Consider the following 17,999-nt stretch of genomic DNA (forward strand, 5'->3'; position numbering starts at 1 on the left):
TAATCACTATGATGTGAAATTTAAGTAGTACAGCTACATTGTGTAACTTTTTTACACCTCCCCCACACACAAATATGTATACACACACACACATACAGACATATAAATAAATATACACACATTTATTTTTATATATATATATAACAGATGTGCTTTATATATTATATAAATAAATGTGTGTGTATATTTATTTGTGTATGTGTGTGTGTGTGTGTGTATACATGTGAGAGAGCCCAAAAGCTTGCAGAAAACGATTTTTTTTTAGCAGTTTCTCATTTGGTCTAATAAAATGTATCATCTCTGAACCCAGACTTCTAGATTTTGCATTTTTTGTGTACACACATGCACAGCGTTACTCTCCCGGGTACCTCGGGCTCATTAACAGCAGTCCCTTACCTCAAAGGGTGCAGAAGGTAAGGAAGCGGGGGGGCGGGGCGGCGGCAGTGAAGGGCGAGCAGACGACGCGTGGGGCAGGGCGGCGGGGAGAGGCGCCGGGGCAAGGCACCAGGCGGGCTGGACGCGGCGGCGGCGGTCTAGTCTCGCGGCGCCGCAGCCCCGGCCGCCCGCGGAGCCGGCCGCGATGGAGGTGAGCGGGTCGCGGGTGGGCGGGAGCGGGGCTCGCCTGGCGCAGCCTCAGCCTTTCCCCTCCTGCCTCTGCCTGCCAGCCCCGCCCGCGCACCCCGAGGCGACCCCGACCCTCTCACGGCCCTTCCCGCCCTGCCGTCCCCAGGAGCTGTCCGTGCTCGCTGCGGCGCTGGTCGTGGGCGCCTCGGCCTTGCTGTTCGTCTTCAAGGCGGCGAGGACGCGGGCTCCCATTACGCTGAGGGATCCCAACACCAAGTATCCGCTGGCCCTGGCGGAGAAAGAGGTGAGACCGCCCTTCTTTTAGGCCAGGGGTTGGCAGCGTTTTTGGGCAGTGCCAAAAACATCCGCGACCTCAACTCGTGTGATGTCGGCGTGCGTGTGGCTCCCCTCGTCTTGGGGAGGGGATGCGGCTGAGCAGCGAGATCACAGGGCTGACCTTGAGATTTGGGGTCTGTTCTTGGCTCTGACGCTGACCAGAGTCCAGTGGGTTGGGATGAACCAAGGGGCAGGGGCAAGTGGTACTGGGGAACTGCTTGAGCAGGTGGCTTGCTACGACTTAATCATCTTGACCATCTTCCACCGAAAACCGCAGGGCGCTTCGCTGACTGCTATAGACATACATTCAAGCCACAGATTTCAAAGCCAGCAAGCTCAAAGTCCTGAGAGCGGGGGCGGGATGGGGATGGTGGACAGCTGTGCTCTAGGTTCAGATCCAAGGTCAGATTTTAAAGCTGGCACTCCAAAGTGCAAGGCGGATGTTACTGTTGTCAGTTTGGGCTAGTGTTTAATTGCACATGCTTTAGTATGCTCTATGAGAAGCTTAATATTAATATTCCTCTCTTACTTACTGGTAGGGAAACCAGGGCCTGAGGAGGCCAGGTAGCCTTTTATTCTCCATGCATGTTTCTAAAGTTGCATCACTTAGTGTAGGATCCTCTATTTTCCAAATGTTTATAATACATTTGTGGGGTAAAGCTGAAGCATCTTGGAATCTTTTTCCCCAGACATTACAGGTGCTGACAGATGTGGGGGAAAAAAAACAAAAAAACTGTTTTATCAGAAGCAGCAGTGTGTTACTTTGACCAAGCTCTGCAGTGTCTGTATAGATCAGATGCTTCAGTGGTGCTTTTTGGCACTTTAATAGCTGGTTCAATCAGCTATTAGATAAAAGTGCCCAAAAAGCCCACTAAAGCACCTGACCTACACAGACACTGGGAAAGCCGGGTACAGCTAATACAACACCTCTTCCGGGCATGTGCTGGGCTGGGTGTGGGGATGTACCAAGTTCAAAATAAAGCACTGTTTGGGGCGGGGGCGGTTCCACATCTGCAAGCAGTTTACTGTATTAATTTGGTTCTTAAAATATTATGCCTACATTAATATTCAGCTAGCTTTTACAAATGGTTGGATTAGTTTATTTGGCTATACAGATCCTAACCTTTAATTTTATATGCGTGAGAAACTGGAGTTGCAAATTTATCTTGAGGAAGGCTGTGCCTTTACATGTCCTGCCTTGCTGGAAATCCTACCATACATCAGGAAATATGTCCAATACACAATGATGAGAGAGTGTCTAAAGATATTTTGTTCATTTGTGTAGCCTTTTTTTACTTAGGCAAAATTCACTTCCCATTTTCACTGTGGGTTAAGTCTTTAGTATCAAGTTCTTTATAACTAGGTTTGAAAGTCTTGATCAGGCAGATTGCTGTCAGACCAGTTGTGCTTCATGTCTTGAAGTTGGCTTGTATATAAATGGAGAGTAGATTCACTACTGAAGCTTACTGTGCTGTTTTCCAAAGCCAAAGCAATGCTGCACCGCTCTATGAATTGTTCTAATACTCAGGTCTTTGTCTCTCTGTTTATCGCTAGGAGATCAGCCACGATACCAAGCGTTTTCGGTTTCAGCTTCCATCGCCAGATCATGTATTGGGGTTACCAGTAGGTAAATACTAAAACACTTTATTTTTATTTGTAAGTTTTGGATTTTAACAGAGCGCTTAAAAAAGGAGCAAAGAGTTAATTTGCTGTTCAGGAAAACAAGGGATTGAACATTTCATCCTGCCATATTATGACGACAGGCCTTTTCACCAGGTCTGATCTATTGTGCCCTTACATGTATTTCACTCATGCTACCATGAGCTCCATCCCCCCCGCCCTGGTAATGCATCCCCTGTGCTTGCTGCTGCCCTGCACTGCTGCCCTCGCTGTAGCCCCGCATGCAGGAGGCACTTCACCCAGGCAGCGCAGGGTAAGCAGCGGCAGGAAGATCCCCATGTGGCTCCTCCGCTCCCTGCAGCGCCCTTGAGAACAGCACCGCAGGGAACTCCCTGTAGGGGACAGCTGCTGTCCAGCTTCCCTCCCCCGCAACCTGGCGCTGCAAGGAACGGAGGAGCTGCACAGGGATCTTCTTGCTGCCGCTCGCCCTACACTGCCCCAGTGAAGCTCCTCCTGTGCCAGGGCTGAGAAGCAGGGCTGTGCCCCTCAAAGAACCAGCCCAGCCATGCCAGATCATGCCTGCCAAGCTGCAGAGGCACCTGGGAGAGGGTAGCAGAGTGACAGGGAAAGGTGGCTGCTTGTCGTTCCTCGCTCTGTCCTTCCCTGCCCTGGGTGCCTCTGCAGCCCAGCAGGCGCAGTTGGGAAGAGCGAGACCACGCGGAGAGGCTGTGAGCGCCACATTGCAAGCAGCAGCATACTCAGGGGGTGCATCACCAAGGCAGCGGAGGGCAACCACCTTCTCCGTGTAGCCTCGCTCTTCCTAGCCGCACTGAATCGCGCCTTTTGGCTCTGGATTAATATAATGTATAGTTTGTATTACGAAAGTGTTGCTCAACAGGGTGTTTATGGAGCAGCTGGGCTAAAAACTTTCTGCAGTTTGCAACATGTTAAAATGTATCAATTCTGGATGAGTTAAGTCTGTAAGTACCCATAATAAATTGCATATATGCAAGTTATCAAATGTAGAGGACGAGTGGAAATTACTGTATGTACGTTTATTTTGAAGTCAGTGTTTTTGGTCGCTTGAATTTCAAATTGGGACGCGGGAGCAGGCAACTGCTGTAGTTCCGAGTTGGGGCCAGAGTTGGACCCACAGCAGTCACCTGTCCTCCTCTGTAGCTTCTGCCCTCTCCTCTGTCCCTTTACCCCCCTTACTGTCATGTCCTCAGGGAAGGAGCCTGAGCAGGGTCTGACAGTAAATGGGGGCAGGAGGGCTACGGGGGAGAAGTGGGGTGGGCACTGAGGGCATTGAGGCCAACTGACTCCTCCCTCAGCAACTATTTTCCCTGCTGCAGCAGTGAGAAGGGAATATATTCAAACCAACTTTCTGATCATTAGATTCTACATCTGGAAAATAATCATAAATGTATACATTTCCATATATAGAATCAAAGTATTGGGGGATTCACCTTATATTCAGGGTTGTCTTATATTAAAAATATATGGTAGTTGCTTTTGAATTTTACAGCAGTGGTTCTCAACCTTTTTTGTACCAGGACCCATCTGTAACATCAATGGCCTGTCCTGACCCAATCCTCCACAGTTCTGACCTGCTGCTCCCTGCCCCCATACCCCAGCCCTCCAGTGTGGGGCAGAGGGTGGGTGCGTGGGGCAGGGCGGTGGGGGTGTAGGGTATGGGGAGCACCAAGCAACCCCTTGCAGGCTGGAACTCTGGCTGTCTGCAAGGGGAAAGCCAGTTTCCCACATTTTTTTCTTTAAAGGAGAATTCATTTTTAAGGTTTGTTCACAACCCTTTCATATATTGCAACCCATTCTGGGCTCATGACCCACATGTTGAGAAACGCTGTTCTAGAGGATCCTGTACTGTAGTCAAAGATCTGATTGCAGCTAATGTAGATGTGTCTAAGTTAGCTATCAACTTGCTACCATGGGTTCTGATCACGTGTAGCTGCTTGAGTGCAGGCAGCAAAATCCGTAAATACATAGGCAGCTGTGTTGCCCTGATTCTGCTGCTCAAAGCACCCAAGCTGACTTCTTGACTGCTAGATCAGGTTTCCCTGCACCAGCTAGTGTCACACCTTTGACTCTAGTGTAGACATGGTTAGATGAGAAAGAGGTTGCAGGCTTTCACTCTTATAGCCCGTTAACAATGGATTTGGGGAGACAGGAAGAATAGTACATTTTAGAGATGTGTTATTGTTGTTCTTCAGGCATTCAGCAGATATCTGCCAGCTTTTTTTTTCTCCTCTCTATCATAAAGCTTTCAGGAAATTAGGGTCTGCCAAGGGTATTTTGCTGATGCCACTGAACTGTGAACCTTGAATTGAGGATAACCTGCTCAAGGGTCAACGACCCTCTTGTCCTGAACAGCACTCTTTCCAATCTGGCTCTTTTCCCAATTGCATAGTCCTGGCTGTTTCAAGCCGCACACGGCATGAGCTCTCCTGTTCTGCAAGTTACCTGTGTCCTTTTTTTCCCAGGCTGAGCTTGTTGTTTTCAGGAAAATTGCTAATCAATGGCAGAAGGCAGGGAAGGCTGGCTTCTTAGAGATTAACTTGTTCAGAGAGGCAGTAGCTTTTGTAGGTGACAGTCTACTTTGTCAGATGCTATGAAACAATTAAATCAATGGCAACAGCTGGCCTCCACTTTTATACAGATCCTCTTGTCTTCCAGTGGATAGTATGAAAAATACTTGTTTATCCATGAAGGAAAACAAAGGTGAATGACTACATGAAGCAGCCCCCACTGCCTCTCTATACCCCAGGTCTACTCTTGTTTGAGCTTTTCTCCCTCACTATTTCTTACTCCTGAAACACTTTCACCTAGTATTTAAATTGACTTCTTTCATAGGTCACGTGGTTGCTGCTTTGTGTGGGATCTAATCTAGGGACTTTACTTTTTGAAAGTGTCACTTGAACATGGGTTTCTCTAGCAGTACTGCTTTTTTGTGCTCAGAAGCCCTGATTCTGCAGTCCAGCTGCAGAATACTCACATTGCCACTATGGGTTCCTAAAACTGGGGTTTTCTGCCTTGGTTTGTGAGACTAGTAAAATACCTGTTTTCACGTGCCTTAAAAGAGAAAGCTTCAGTAAAAACCTGCATAGGCAAAGATGATGTGAATAATCAGCCAGTTCTTTTGTTAATATTTAACTTGCAACTTCCTGCTTCCCAAATGTCCAGTCCCAGTATCCCCCTGAGATGCTTTAATATTAGTTTGTGACATAATAGCTTGTTTCTTAGATGTATATACTTAACACTAGGCTACAAGAATCATTGGTCATCACTGACATATAGGAGAAGGAAGAGATGCTGGAAACCCACCAGACATCAGGCTAGAGCAGCAATAAGCTAAATCACATATACTTCTATTTTGCTGATAGATACCCAATATGTTTGTAAAAAACATGTTTGGAAAGAGTCTCACTTCATATGTAACTCAGTATGTCCTTCAAAAGCAGGATGCACGTGAGCAGAACAGAGACTGCAGGGGCTAGCTCTGTTCCAGCCACTGTACCACAGAAATTGTGGTGATGTTGCTCTAGGAAGAGTTGGCTGGTAAAATTTTAGTCCCTCTGCATACTGGCTGCCTATCTGCAGAAAACCAAAAATAGTTTCATAGTTTCTATGGTTGGAAGGGACCTGAGTAGATCATCTAGTCCAACCCCCTGCCATGGCAGGAAGGAGTACTGGGGTCAAACAACCCCAGCAAGGTGTACATCTAACAAATATTGTCTTGTAAAAATTGTAGCTATTATCTATCTTTATTTTTTCTTCAGTAGAGATCTGGAATTATGTGTATGTGAATGCAGTTATTTATTTGTCCATGGTATTGTGTGTTGGTATTATATTTATTAGCATGATGTGGGAAAAGCCATACTCCACATAATACACACAGGATTGTAGTACTCAAAGCAGTTCTAACGTGGTTTAGTGGACAGAGTTCAGGTAATGTCTAATATGCAAAAGTAGTAAGATTTATTTTATAGTTTCACAATTTATTTCATAATTGCAGACAAATTCATAGCATTGTAGTTACCATATATATTCTGTATGTGGATAGCATTCCATTTTTATGTCATAATACAGCATTATCTATCTAAAGAACAGACATTTTTTGCAGCAACATGTACTGGATTAAAAGTTGCAGAAATGTAATGAAGAATGTTTCTGTGTTAGATGACTCGATTATGGGATACATTAGTAATACTGTTAGGCTATTTTTTAACATTGTGTTTTGCATCACAATACGTTATATTGGGCTAAGATCACGCATTTTATTTTCCCAACCTTTCCTTCCTTTTTGTTTTCTTTTTCTCCCAAGCCTGGAAAGTACAAACCCTTAAAGCTGAAAATGAGATGATAATACTGTAACTTTCTTTCTTTTTAGGCCAACATGTTTATCTTTCTGCCAAAATCAATGGTAGTTTGGTGATCCGGGCCTACACACCAGTTTCCAGTGATGAAATAAAAGGTTATGTTGATTTAATTATAAAGGTAAATTTTAGTTTCTGTTCAAGCCATTTAACTGGTTGTCTCAAATACAGCTCCCTTGGCAAGCAAGCAAGTAGCACCTGTGTAAATGCCATTTATGTCTGCTTACATGAGTTTTAGTTCCTATTCCCCACTGTGCAGCACACCGTGTCCTCCTAAGCATGCATTTGGCCTCTGGCCACATTTATTCTTTGTCTCTTTGTCTCAGTGTTGTTTCTGCATTTTGCATGGAATAGTCCCTGTATAAAATGCTTAAAGAGGAGGAGAAGCAGACAACACCCAGGGACCTTTCATTTCCAGAAGCTGTTTTACTGAGTCCCCAAACCACATTCCCTTTAGCTTCTTCTTTTCATGTCCCACTTATCTTCCTCTTTTGAGTGCCCCCCAAGCCAGCTTCTACAGGAGTGGTATGAATACATTTTCTGAGTAATAGGCATTGTTGGCTGTGGGAGACAGAGGGGGCTATAAGTTAGATATTCCATTGCTTGAAGAAATGCCGTAACCCCTAAACAATGGGGCTCAATGATAGGCAAGTAGTCGTCCTCCTCGCAGTCCTGGTTTTTCTGTGATTAACTTTTAGGGATTTCACAGGATTATGTGTCTTCCTAGATGGAATAGGACAGTGATTCTCAACCTTTTTAGACTTAAGGCACTCCTCATTAAACTCAAGGCATCCCTTGGAAAATACCACATTTTTAACTCATTTTTTTGACTACAGAAAAATGATAGGGCAATTTTTCTGTTGCAAAGAACTCAGAAAGGCCATAACAAATGAGAAGCTATTTAATATTTGGAGTCCTATTTAAAAACTTGGGCTTATTTTGTGAATCAAGCGTGTACACCTAACAGTTCTAACACTGTGGCACTCCACAGCACCATTGAAAGAATCTTAAGGGACCCCAGGGTGCAGCAGCACCCTGGTTGAGAAAAACTGGAATTGGATCACAGCAGAGAGTAAGTGACTGGAGCTGATCCCTTTGGAGCATGCTTAGAAGGACAAGCTGAGTTGCATGGCAGGGAGGATCTGAAAACTGTGGGTGGCCTTAAACTCTGCATAAATGGTACTTAACTGCCTGAAGAGGGAGTTGGATTTGGGCCAGCTTGTTTACTGTACAAACCAGTGTTTGCCTGGGAAGAAAAAGTCTGTGAAAATTTAAACTGATACTGTCAAACAGCATAGTTATTAGTACGGAGTACCTTCCAGGGCTGCTGAATGCACTTGAAACCAACCAACCCACCCTGGAGGAAGTTTGCCATGAAATCATCCTAGTTTGAAGGTCAAATATTGTATTGTGCATTCCATGCCTACATTTTCTTCAGCTGGGCTGCATGCAGGGATGATGGTGAAATACCAGCATTAGCATTTTGCTTGTAGAACTGCAGTGGCTTCTGGCTACAGTGGACAAACATATTTGAAAGCAAGGGATTTTCTGGATCATATTTCAGATGCTTAGTGTAACTGCAGGCAAGCAAAAGGCTGTTTTTTTAAAAAAAATTACCACTGCTACCTGGGACCTAACTGGTTTATGACACAAATAGCCACTGGTTGGTTTTTTTTCAGGTCTACTACAAGAATGTCAATCCTAAATTCCCTGAAGGTGGAAAGATGTCCCAGTACTTAAACAGCATGAACATTGGAGATACTATTGACTTCAGAGGGCCAAATGGACTTCTTGTGTATAAGGGGCCAGGTACATTGATGTTTAAATGGAAGGTGGGAATTTAGTTATTTTCAAGGGCAGTTTAAAGCTTGAGGGCTTAAGTTTAGGACATGGCTTTCTTTTGAAATTAAATGGCAGGAAGAAACCCAGGTTTCTCTCACCAAGAAAGAATTCCTATGTTTTTTGACTGAAGCCTGCCCTAGTTGGCCATAGTGGACGGGAAGAGTGGTGCAGTCTTTCCTTGTTCACCCTGCCCTCGTGTTAGGTGTTGGTAATTCAGTTCTTTATACATTACTGCTGTGATCATTGTACCAGATGGTCCTGGCCTGTTTCACACTGCAAGCCTCCCTACGCATTGCCCTTTCAGGAAATTCATTACTGCAGTTAAATAAACTCCCTGGCTGGGAACCAATTCCACTTTAGTTTTAAAACAGGCTTGACTTGGTTAAGGCTCTTGCATGTAGCTCATTCTGGATGGGAGGAAACAACCTGCTGATACAAACAACTCTCACTTGAGGTGGCTGTAAAGGAGAAAGGCAATTTGCTTCATGCAGCTCAGATTTATGCAAGAAGCGCTGTTGCTTTGTACTTTTCAGGATCAGGCCCTTATGAATAATATACAGATAAGTCCATTATCTTTTAGAGGGACTCAGTGACCCATGTAACACCTAGATCCACACGTTTCTATTGTGTTTCAGTTGCCATAGACAACGGCAGGACTACAGACAACAGCATAGAAAGCTCATTATTTGTTACAAATCTGTTAAATGATTTATCAGAGTGTGCATGTGAAAAATGCTCTGTGTAGAACTATCTGGTTGGCTTAGTTTGTGGAGACTAATTGCTTTGCAAATGGCATCTAATTTTCAAATTTGAATAAAGCAGTGGCATCTTCTGGTGTGGAACAGAAGTTGTCTGGTTGTTTTCATGCCTGGATATTAGAGGTCACAGTTTCCTGGCTATGACTGCCAAGGGCTTAATTGGGTTCTTGTAGCAAGAGCTGAAAGAATTACAAATACAATAATAAAAAGGGTCTTACCTAAGTGTGCAGCACATTTGACTGCTTTATTGCAGATCTGTTGAATATTGTTACTAAAAGGTGAGATCTTCAGCTGTGCTTTCATAGAGTAAAGGTGATTTACCAACCTCTTGAGAATTCCCCTGGCAGAGACAGTGCCACTCACCACCGTCAGGCCCTTCAGCGTGGGGCCATAGTACTCCATCAATTCACAGCTGCCAGATAGTGTTTCAGGGTCAATGTAGCTGGCTACAATTTGGTTAGCCTTGATTCTGCTCAGAATTATCCAGGACGGTGAAGAAGTCCAGAGAGGCTACCAAGGTACAATAAAACCACTTCTGTCATTTCCATCTGTTTTCTGTTCTGAGCACTGGTTGGCTGGACCAGAAGACCTGACACAGTGAATTAAGCTGTAGGCAGCAGTAATTGTCCTTGCATAGCAACTGTATGGATTACTCATCAGTTCATTTACTTACAAATGTTGTGTGTTTCTTCCAGGTAAATTTGCTATCAAGCCTGACAAGAAGTCTGAAGCACAGATAAAGTTTGCAAAGCATCTTGGGATGATAGCTGGGGGAACAGGTGAAACTTTTGGTCGCTTGTACAAGTTACAAAAATTGCCCGTTTCTGCAGTTTAAATGTGTCACGCTGTACACGTGCAGGTTTTTTTTTTAACAATTTAAATGAGTTTGCTGCATTGCAAACTAGACCGCATCTGCATGTAGTTTAGTTTGCAACATAGCTATTTGCAACATAGTGGCTTTTTGACAACTTGCCCCCTCCTGCCAGGGAGAAGTGGGCTGAAGGCAGAAGTGGGGAGGAGCCCGATTCTTGTTCCCCCCCAGAATCTGCCTGTGTTTCCTGTGCCCAGGGAGCATGCTGCAGTCAGGCCAAGCAGCTCCTGAGCTGTGATGGGCCCGGGTCCTTTCCTCCATGGCCATTTGGGCAGGCTGCTAGGAGGCCAGACGCTTGCTCAGCAAGAGTTGGTTTGGGCTGGGTGCTGCTTCTGAGCTGGGGCAACACCGGGGGCAACACCACCGCAGAGGGAAGGACCGCCTGGGGCTTGGGGGCTGCTTGGCCTCCCAGTAGCTTGCCCCCTGGCTACGGGAGATGTGGCAGGTTCCACAGAAGGAAAAAAAAAAAGGGATCAGGGCCCTCACTGTAATAGTGACAGAAGCCCCTAAATTGAAATGGTGGTTCTTTAATTACTGCAATTAAAAACCAACCATTTCAGTTTAGGGGACTAAACCACAGCCACGTCCACAAACACGCCATGTCATTGTGCTAAGGGTGGGCACTTTGCTAAAGAGCATACAGGTTATCAGAGGATTGTAATGAATGTCACACACACATTTTATGACCATGGAATTATTGTTTTTATTACCAGTTCAAGCTACTACCTAACAGTGCTTGCACTGATACAGGGATTTAATAGTTCAGTGGCTTTTTGCTTGAAGTGAACATATTACACCTTGAATATCCAATGGTTTCTATTCTTCAGTGCTGAAGGTCTTCAGAGCCCAGATAATTTTTACCACTGTTCATCAGTAGCTAATTGGTCCTGATTGCAGACATGATAGCATGATAGCAATTAATACTGTGCCAGGATGCTATCTACCACAGCAAGACAAAAATAGGGTCTTCAGTGTGGCTTGGGAGCCAATAATTTACACACATTCTAATTTTAGCTCTTAAACTGATTTAGTGCATGACCTAAATCACTTAAACCTTTACCCTATGTACAATATTTCCTTCTCTTTACTATGAAAGTGCTGTGAGGGTTAAATGAATTAATATTGAAAATGGACATTCCTAGGTGTGAAATATTACTTAGTCACTTTTGGAGTGAAATTATGGAACATCAAAGCTGATATGGGTTGTAAACTGGGATGTGAGGCCTTGATCCTGGGCCTCATGCAGACAAAACTCTCAGTGAAGTTGCCTGCTTCTGCATTGCAATCTGTAGATGGGCTTAGAGAAAAAGCTCATTTGTGACTCTTATTATGAATAGGAATTACACCAATGTTGCAGCTGATTCGTCACATCACAAAGGACCCCAAGGATGACACAAAATGTTACCTACTTTTTGCTAATCAGGTAAATATGCTGTAGCTTTTGTTTGCCAGAATCTGTGCTCCCTGCTCCTCCCACAGGACTTTGAACTGCTCAAACTGTTATGGTATTTAACCCAGAAAATTCCTTTTCTATATAGATTCACTGAATGCTCTTCAGGATAGTCTCTCTTCACTTATATATATATTTAACACATATCTATGGGAAGACAAGCATCTGATGAATATTTTGATATATTTTGTTTAAAAGTGGTTTGTAGCAGGAATTACAAGAGAGATCATGATTAACTGCATTAGATTTGAATCGCTTAGATTCAAGTTGGGTTTCTCTTACTCTTAAACAAAATATTATCCTGAACCTTATTGTGAAAAACTATAAGAAATTTCTCACTCCTGAAAGGAAGGTTTTATGTGAAATTCTTACCTCAAACTGGTATGCCTGATCACTTCCACTTCAAAATTTGCAAAAACACCAGTGCTAAGAGACCAAGACAGGGCCAAATGGGCTAACAGTAATTCTGAACATAAGTCTGAATTTTTGGTATGTCTTTTTAAATCAACCCTTTAACACTCCTTTAAAGGAATCATGTAGCTTGGTGTTAAGTCTATTAATTTCACTCTTAAATCAGAATTTATAGCAAAGAAATGTTATAAACTACCAAATATTTAAGAGGAAAAAAACCTGCTTGCTTAGTTTGGCTACTTTAATAGTTATAAATGAGGAAGACTGAAAGGTACAGGAGGTGAGAACTGTGTAACTTTGAACTACCTGTGATCCCTTACTGCCGAAAACAAAGTTAGCTCTGTTAGTTTGTATTGCTCAGTGCACTGAGATAGTTTGGAGGAAAATAATTCTCTCTCTCTCTGTCTCTCCATTTTCTAGACAGAAAAAGACATACTATTAAGAACAGAGCTAGAGGAGGTTGCTAAGAAGCACCCCAGTCAATTTAAACTGTGGTACACACTGGACAGGCCTCCTCAAGGTAGGTTGCTGATGCATGAAAAAAGATCTTTTTGTCCTTCTCTCTGTATACAGGTCCTCCTTGTATACATCATTTGTACTGTACCCATTCCTTTGCTATCAGAGCCCTTCTAAAATATATTACTATCTTGAAACTCGTCTTAAAATGAGAAGTTGTTCTGTAAACCTTTGCTGCAAAGTTCATTCCCTGGACTTCCCAGCAAAATCTATAGTTCTGCTGCTTTGTGTTTTCTCTTTTTCTTGTTTCTTCAGCAGAATCATGTTACATTGGCAGGTACTAAGGAGTTCAGTTAGACAAGCTGTCATGGGCACAACAGAAAAGTGGTGCTTACAGTAGTTAGGTCCTGGTAGGCTGCAGTTGCAGGCACCAGAGATGAGAATGTGAATTGTTAGATTTACCTCCCTCTTAAAACCAAAACTTGGGAGCCAAGTGCCTGGCTTTATTCGGAGTGGTGTGGTCCTATCCTTGTGTGCAAGTAGCTTCTTGCAGTGGTGATAGTGCATACAGCCCACAAACAGCAACATGTGAAGGGTTAGCATTGCTGAAGATACAGACGGGACTCTCGATATGAATTTATATTCAAATCTTTGTAAGATACTAATAGCATCCCTTGTCACTTTTGTCTTTCAGATTGGAAGTACAGCTCTGGTTTCATCACTGTGGACATGATTAAAGCACATCTTCCTCCACCTGGCAATGATTCCATCATTCTGATGTGTGGGCCACCTCCTATGATTCAGTTTGCTTGTCAGCCCAGTCTGGACAAACTGGGTTATTCCAAAAATAACATGTTTGCTTATTAACATGAAAAGGCATTGAACAACATCAGTAAACATACTATATTCCTGGCACATGCTGTGATAATCCTCTATACTGCAGCTCTTTTAGAGCAATGTAATGCTCTGATGTAGACTCTATTCCTTTTTAAGTTGAATGTCAAGAATTTTATTGCCTAGTTACTTAAATCTTTTGTATTCCTACATAAATTTTCAATATTATAACACACACCCTATTGAGTAATATTCTTTAACCTCCCTACATTAAGCAGTAAGATACAGAGTTGCATATTTATAAGATTAAAGTATGAAGATGGTATTACTGTATAAAGTTAAAGGCCAGGAGACTCTAGGCACTGGCATTCAATTATCCTGACATGCTCTGCCTTCACTGCTGTACTGAGAAAATTTTGTATCTGAGAAAGGGAGAAGTTCTGTTCATTTGCTTAATTTGTTAGGATCAACATTCAGCAGCCTGCGTTTGTGCCCTGAAGTCTGAAGCTCTTTCCCAACTCGTTAGGAGTATATGGCAGGACCCTACAAGTAATTTACTAATTAACATGACTATGTTTTTGTTGCATCACCTTCGTCCCTGTGAAACAAGGGATAAAAGTCTTGGTAATCCTAAGAAAACAAAAAAGATTGGGAAGAAATGGCAGTGGCTCAGGGATGCTGAATAGAATTCTCAAAGCTTCTCAAAATTGCTTTATTGTTGTAATAAGAATTCTCATTTCAGAATACAGCTTAATTTGGGAGGCTAATATTTAACCTTTCACTGAACCACATTGCACTGAACATTATTCTAGGTTATGTTTTCTTATTACCTTAACTACCGTTGAAGAAAGAGGGTTTCAGTAACTGTCACTGCCAAATGCATAACTGATATTTACACTGCAGTTCCGTGTAATGTATCTAGTGACATTAGATTACGGCCTTGTTGCACAGTAATTTTGGGCAGCTCCTGGAGCTCTTAACTCCTGGGTTGTCCACACATTAATACCTGAAACTAGTTTTAAGTGCTTGTTATGTGGCTCAAAGTTATACTATTCCAGGGTAGGATTCTCTCTGATCAGCTCATGTTACACTAAGGCGTAACCACTGTAGGCTCCACTTTAGTGTAAATACCCTTTCCACTGGCCCAGATCAGTCGCACTGCTGCCACACCTCCCCAAGCACTCCAGATCCCCTCTCACTGCCCCCCTCCCTCTCCATTCCTGCCCTCTTACTTGTGGCTGTCCAGCCTGTTTGTCCTGGGGTAGCAGGCAGGGAAGGGGTAACCTTCCTGCCTGGATGCTGCTGCTGCTCTGTGCCAGAAGACCAGCAGCCTGCACAGCCAAGGCAGGCAGGTTATGCCCCAGGTGGTGGGTGGAGGCAAAAGATGGGGGAACTTGGATTTAAAAAAAAATCTCTTTAATGACTCTACTGCTTTACATTCTATTCTCAGGCCTTATTTGTACTGTACTATGCTTTAACCCTGGAAGATCTGGGGGACAGGAACTATGTTCTTTATTTAACTGTAAAGTCCCACACACCTTACACAAGACTTTTAAACCAAGACCGGACCAAAGAATTGCTAACTTTTAAAAATGTTTCTTGGTACCTTACTGATGAAATCCAGTGACAATTCAAGTGAAGGAAGGATCAAAGTTTGAGGCAAGGAAACAATGATAGGCCTGAGCAGGGAAAAATAGCAAAATTTAGATGCTTAAGGCCTCTGCTACATGTTATGTGTGTTACACAGTTAATGGGTTAATGGTGCAATAAATTTAATCAGCCACATCTGTGAAGTAATTATCACACTATAACAATGCCTGTCCAGCTATAAAAAGAGCCAACCAGCTACAAAGGTAATGCTTGAAAATATAAAACAGCTCTATAGTTGGTTTCTATCCAGCTTTAATTTGAATATGTGGCAGGACCCTAAGATAACAAGGCTAAAAAAGGACTTAAATCTGAAATAGTAATTCTGACCTGCTTAAAAGGCTATTCTCAATTCTTCTCTGCAGAGTGGCTCATTGGAAATGTGCCACTCTGCAGAGAAGAATTAGATTCATTTGGCCAAGAGAGTAAGACAGCATTGCCTACTAGCTAGGGCATTTATTAGAGAGGAGGAGGTGCAAGTTCTAATGGTCCAAGGACTTTCTGTATTTTGTTTAATGACCAACTGCCCTGGGAGTGGGACCTGTGGCACTCTAGTCTGGTAAATCTTGCTTTTCAAGGGAGCACCTCTATTTTAAAAGAAAAATGAGCCTTCCTCAGTTCCTTGAAATGAAACATGCAAGGACTTACATTTGGGAAAGGCTTTGGGCTGAAGATCCCAAGTGCTAGAAGAGGTCTTACCACAGTACATTGAGTAAGGTACCTCAGTCTTACAGACTGACAGCATTTCATGTTGGCTACCTGTAAACTGCTGTTCACTGGGATACTTTTACTATGTGCATTTGTTCAGTGTCTACCAAGTTCAGAAGTTATTCCAAGTTAGGGGATATTTATTAACTACTGAAGAGAATATAGGCATAGAGGAATCAGCCTAAACTTCCCCACAGCCACGCTTGTGTAGAAATTACTACAAAGAGTCACCAGGAGATAGAGAAACAGCCAGAATTTATTCACTACAATGTGACAGCACAGATGTCAACATTTTGCATTTCCTTGAACCATTCTCTCTCCTCTATCCTGCTAGCTTGATTTTTTTTTTTAGCATAGGCAAAAATTAGAAGTTGAAATAATCTGATAAACTTTTGTTTAAATTATTGTGTAGACTTTACTATGACACACAAGCTTTGAAGTGTTACATTAGGAAAAAAAATCCAGTCAGGCCTCCTGGAAATATGCCAGCAGTGTAACACTGCTTTTCTCTCTTGTACTGGTAATGGTGCCACTTGAGTCACCATTCCTGCATTTGTGGGTTAATTCATCGCTGAACATTAATACTCCTTGCCTTTTGAAAGCGCTGAGTGGAGGTGTAGCTGATCCCACTAACTCCAATGGGACTTTCCCATGGAAATCCCAGTCTTTGTCAAGTATATAAATTAAACAATTTCACCATATCCTTTATACAGCAAGAATAGACATGGTGGAAAATAGCTGCTTTAATTCCTATAATTAACATTTATACAAAAGCTTTCTGAGGTGAAGTGGCAAACTAAGCTTCATAAAAAAGTCACTTAAGTTCCCCCTGGCTTTAGAGTCACAAATGGGAAAATGTTCAGTAAGACTGAACCTGAAATGAAGGGAGCCAGCAAATGGAAGCAGAAACAAAATGAAACAAAACACAGCATAAGGTTTACAAAAAAAAAATCACCAGGTTCTCGTGCAAACATCACAGCTTGTTTCTGGCCAAATCTCTGCCATGAGACTATCCAACGTTCATATACATTTAATTACAGTAGCACGAAGCAATTCAGTGACAGAAGGAAAGTGGCTGGCAAAGGCCTTACAGCTGATCACCTCCAATTGCTTGTTCTGAGTTCAGGGAACTCCATTCTGTATGCCACTCTGACTCACAGTTCAGGCAAGTTCAAAATGTTCAGAGCCCACTGGCCCATTAGTACTTCCTTAGGTTTTGCTTTTTATAGGAGAAGGCTATATACAGTAGAACTCCCTAAAACTTTCCATTTGTATAAGGATCTGTCGTCGCTTGCAACAAACCCCATGCCAGTTCCATTGCATGCACTTCAAAGCAACTGCAGAGGGAGTGTTGAACCCTGGTCTGAGAAAGTCAACATGCAGGCTGTCTTCGCTGGGTGTTAGGTCTGTTCCCTGACTATGAGCACACTCTGTTTATAATAAGTACCAAGAAAAACTAAGCAAAGTAGCCTTTTGGGTCCCTCATCTTTCCCGAGAGTCTCAAATTGTCCTTCTAATTGTTGCTGGTTTTAGGCAGAGAGAGAAAAAGCATAGTAAGGATTAATGTATTCCCTCCTGGCCTATTCTGCGAACATGCCCACTACATCATCTCACTTTTGCTGCTGGCCATTCACAAGGTGTGAAAGCTTATCTGTCTTCTCTCTCCATCCCAATGTTATAAGCAGGACAGAGAAAGCAGAGACAAATGGAGGTACAAGAGGAGGGAACAAAGTTCCTGCTCCCCCACTGACAGCTTTCTCAAGCTCCTAAACTAGCCCTGTCTATACAGCAACAGTTCTGTAAACATTGTAGCTGTCTGCCAGACCCCAGGATAGCACCTACTGCACCATTTGGTCGAGGAGAAAAGGAGCAGTTGGAATCGTTAAAGGCTTGTCCTCATTGCTTTTACTTAATTCAGGAAGACTCTGAACCTGTGGCTATGGTGCCAATCTACTTACATTAAACCCTATGTGGAAAGTAATTATAAAAGTACAAAATTATAAAAGTTTGCTTGCAGCTGTGCACAAATTCACTATATATCTGCAAAGACATCTTTTACTGGTTTTGCTTCTCAACTCTGGATGAGAAATTATTTTGCATAGTTTTTC

The 17,999-nt window shown here is 43.0% G+C and overlaps 1 protein-coding gene across 1 annotated transcript; it reads left to right on the forward strand.

Annotated features, from left to right (window-relative positions):
- The first annotated feature begins 517 nt into the window (after positions 1-517).
- Positions 518-13,771, forward strand: LOC109321123 (NADH-cytochrome b5 reductase 2). The gene is made up of 9 exons (XM_019551487.1): positions 518-586; positions 731-868; positions 2,455-2,527; positions 6,929-7,035; positions 8,594-8,723; positions 10,210-10,293; positions 11,723-11,808; positions 12,667-12,766; positions 13,397-13,771. The coding sequence occupies exons 1-9, from the start codon at positions 581-583 to the stop codon at positions 13,567-13,569; spliced, it is 897 nt and encodes a 298-aa protein (XP_019407032.1). The 5' UTR covers positions 518-580; the 3' UTR covers positions 13,570-13,771.
- The last annotated feature ends 4,228 nt before the right edge of the window (positions 13,772-17,999 follow it).

This window comes from Crocodylus porosus, unplaced genomic scaffold, assembly GCF_001723895.1.
Source record: "Crocodylus porosus isolate Cpor-Errol unplaced genomic scaffold, CroPor_comp1, whole genome shotgun sequence".
Taxonomy (NCBI): Eukaryota; Metazoa; Chordata; order Crocodylia; family Crocodylidae; genus Crocodylus; species Crocodylus porosus.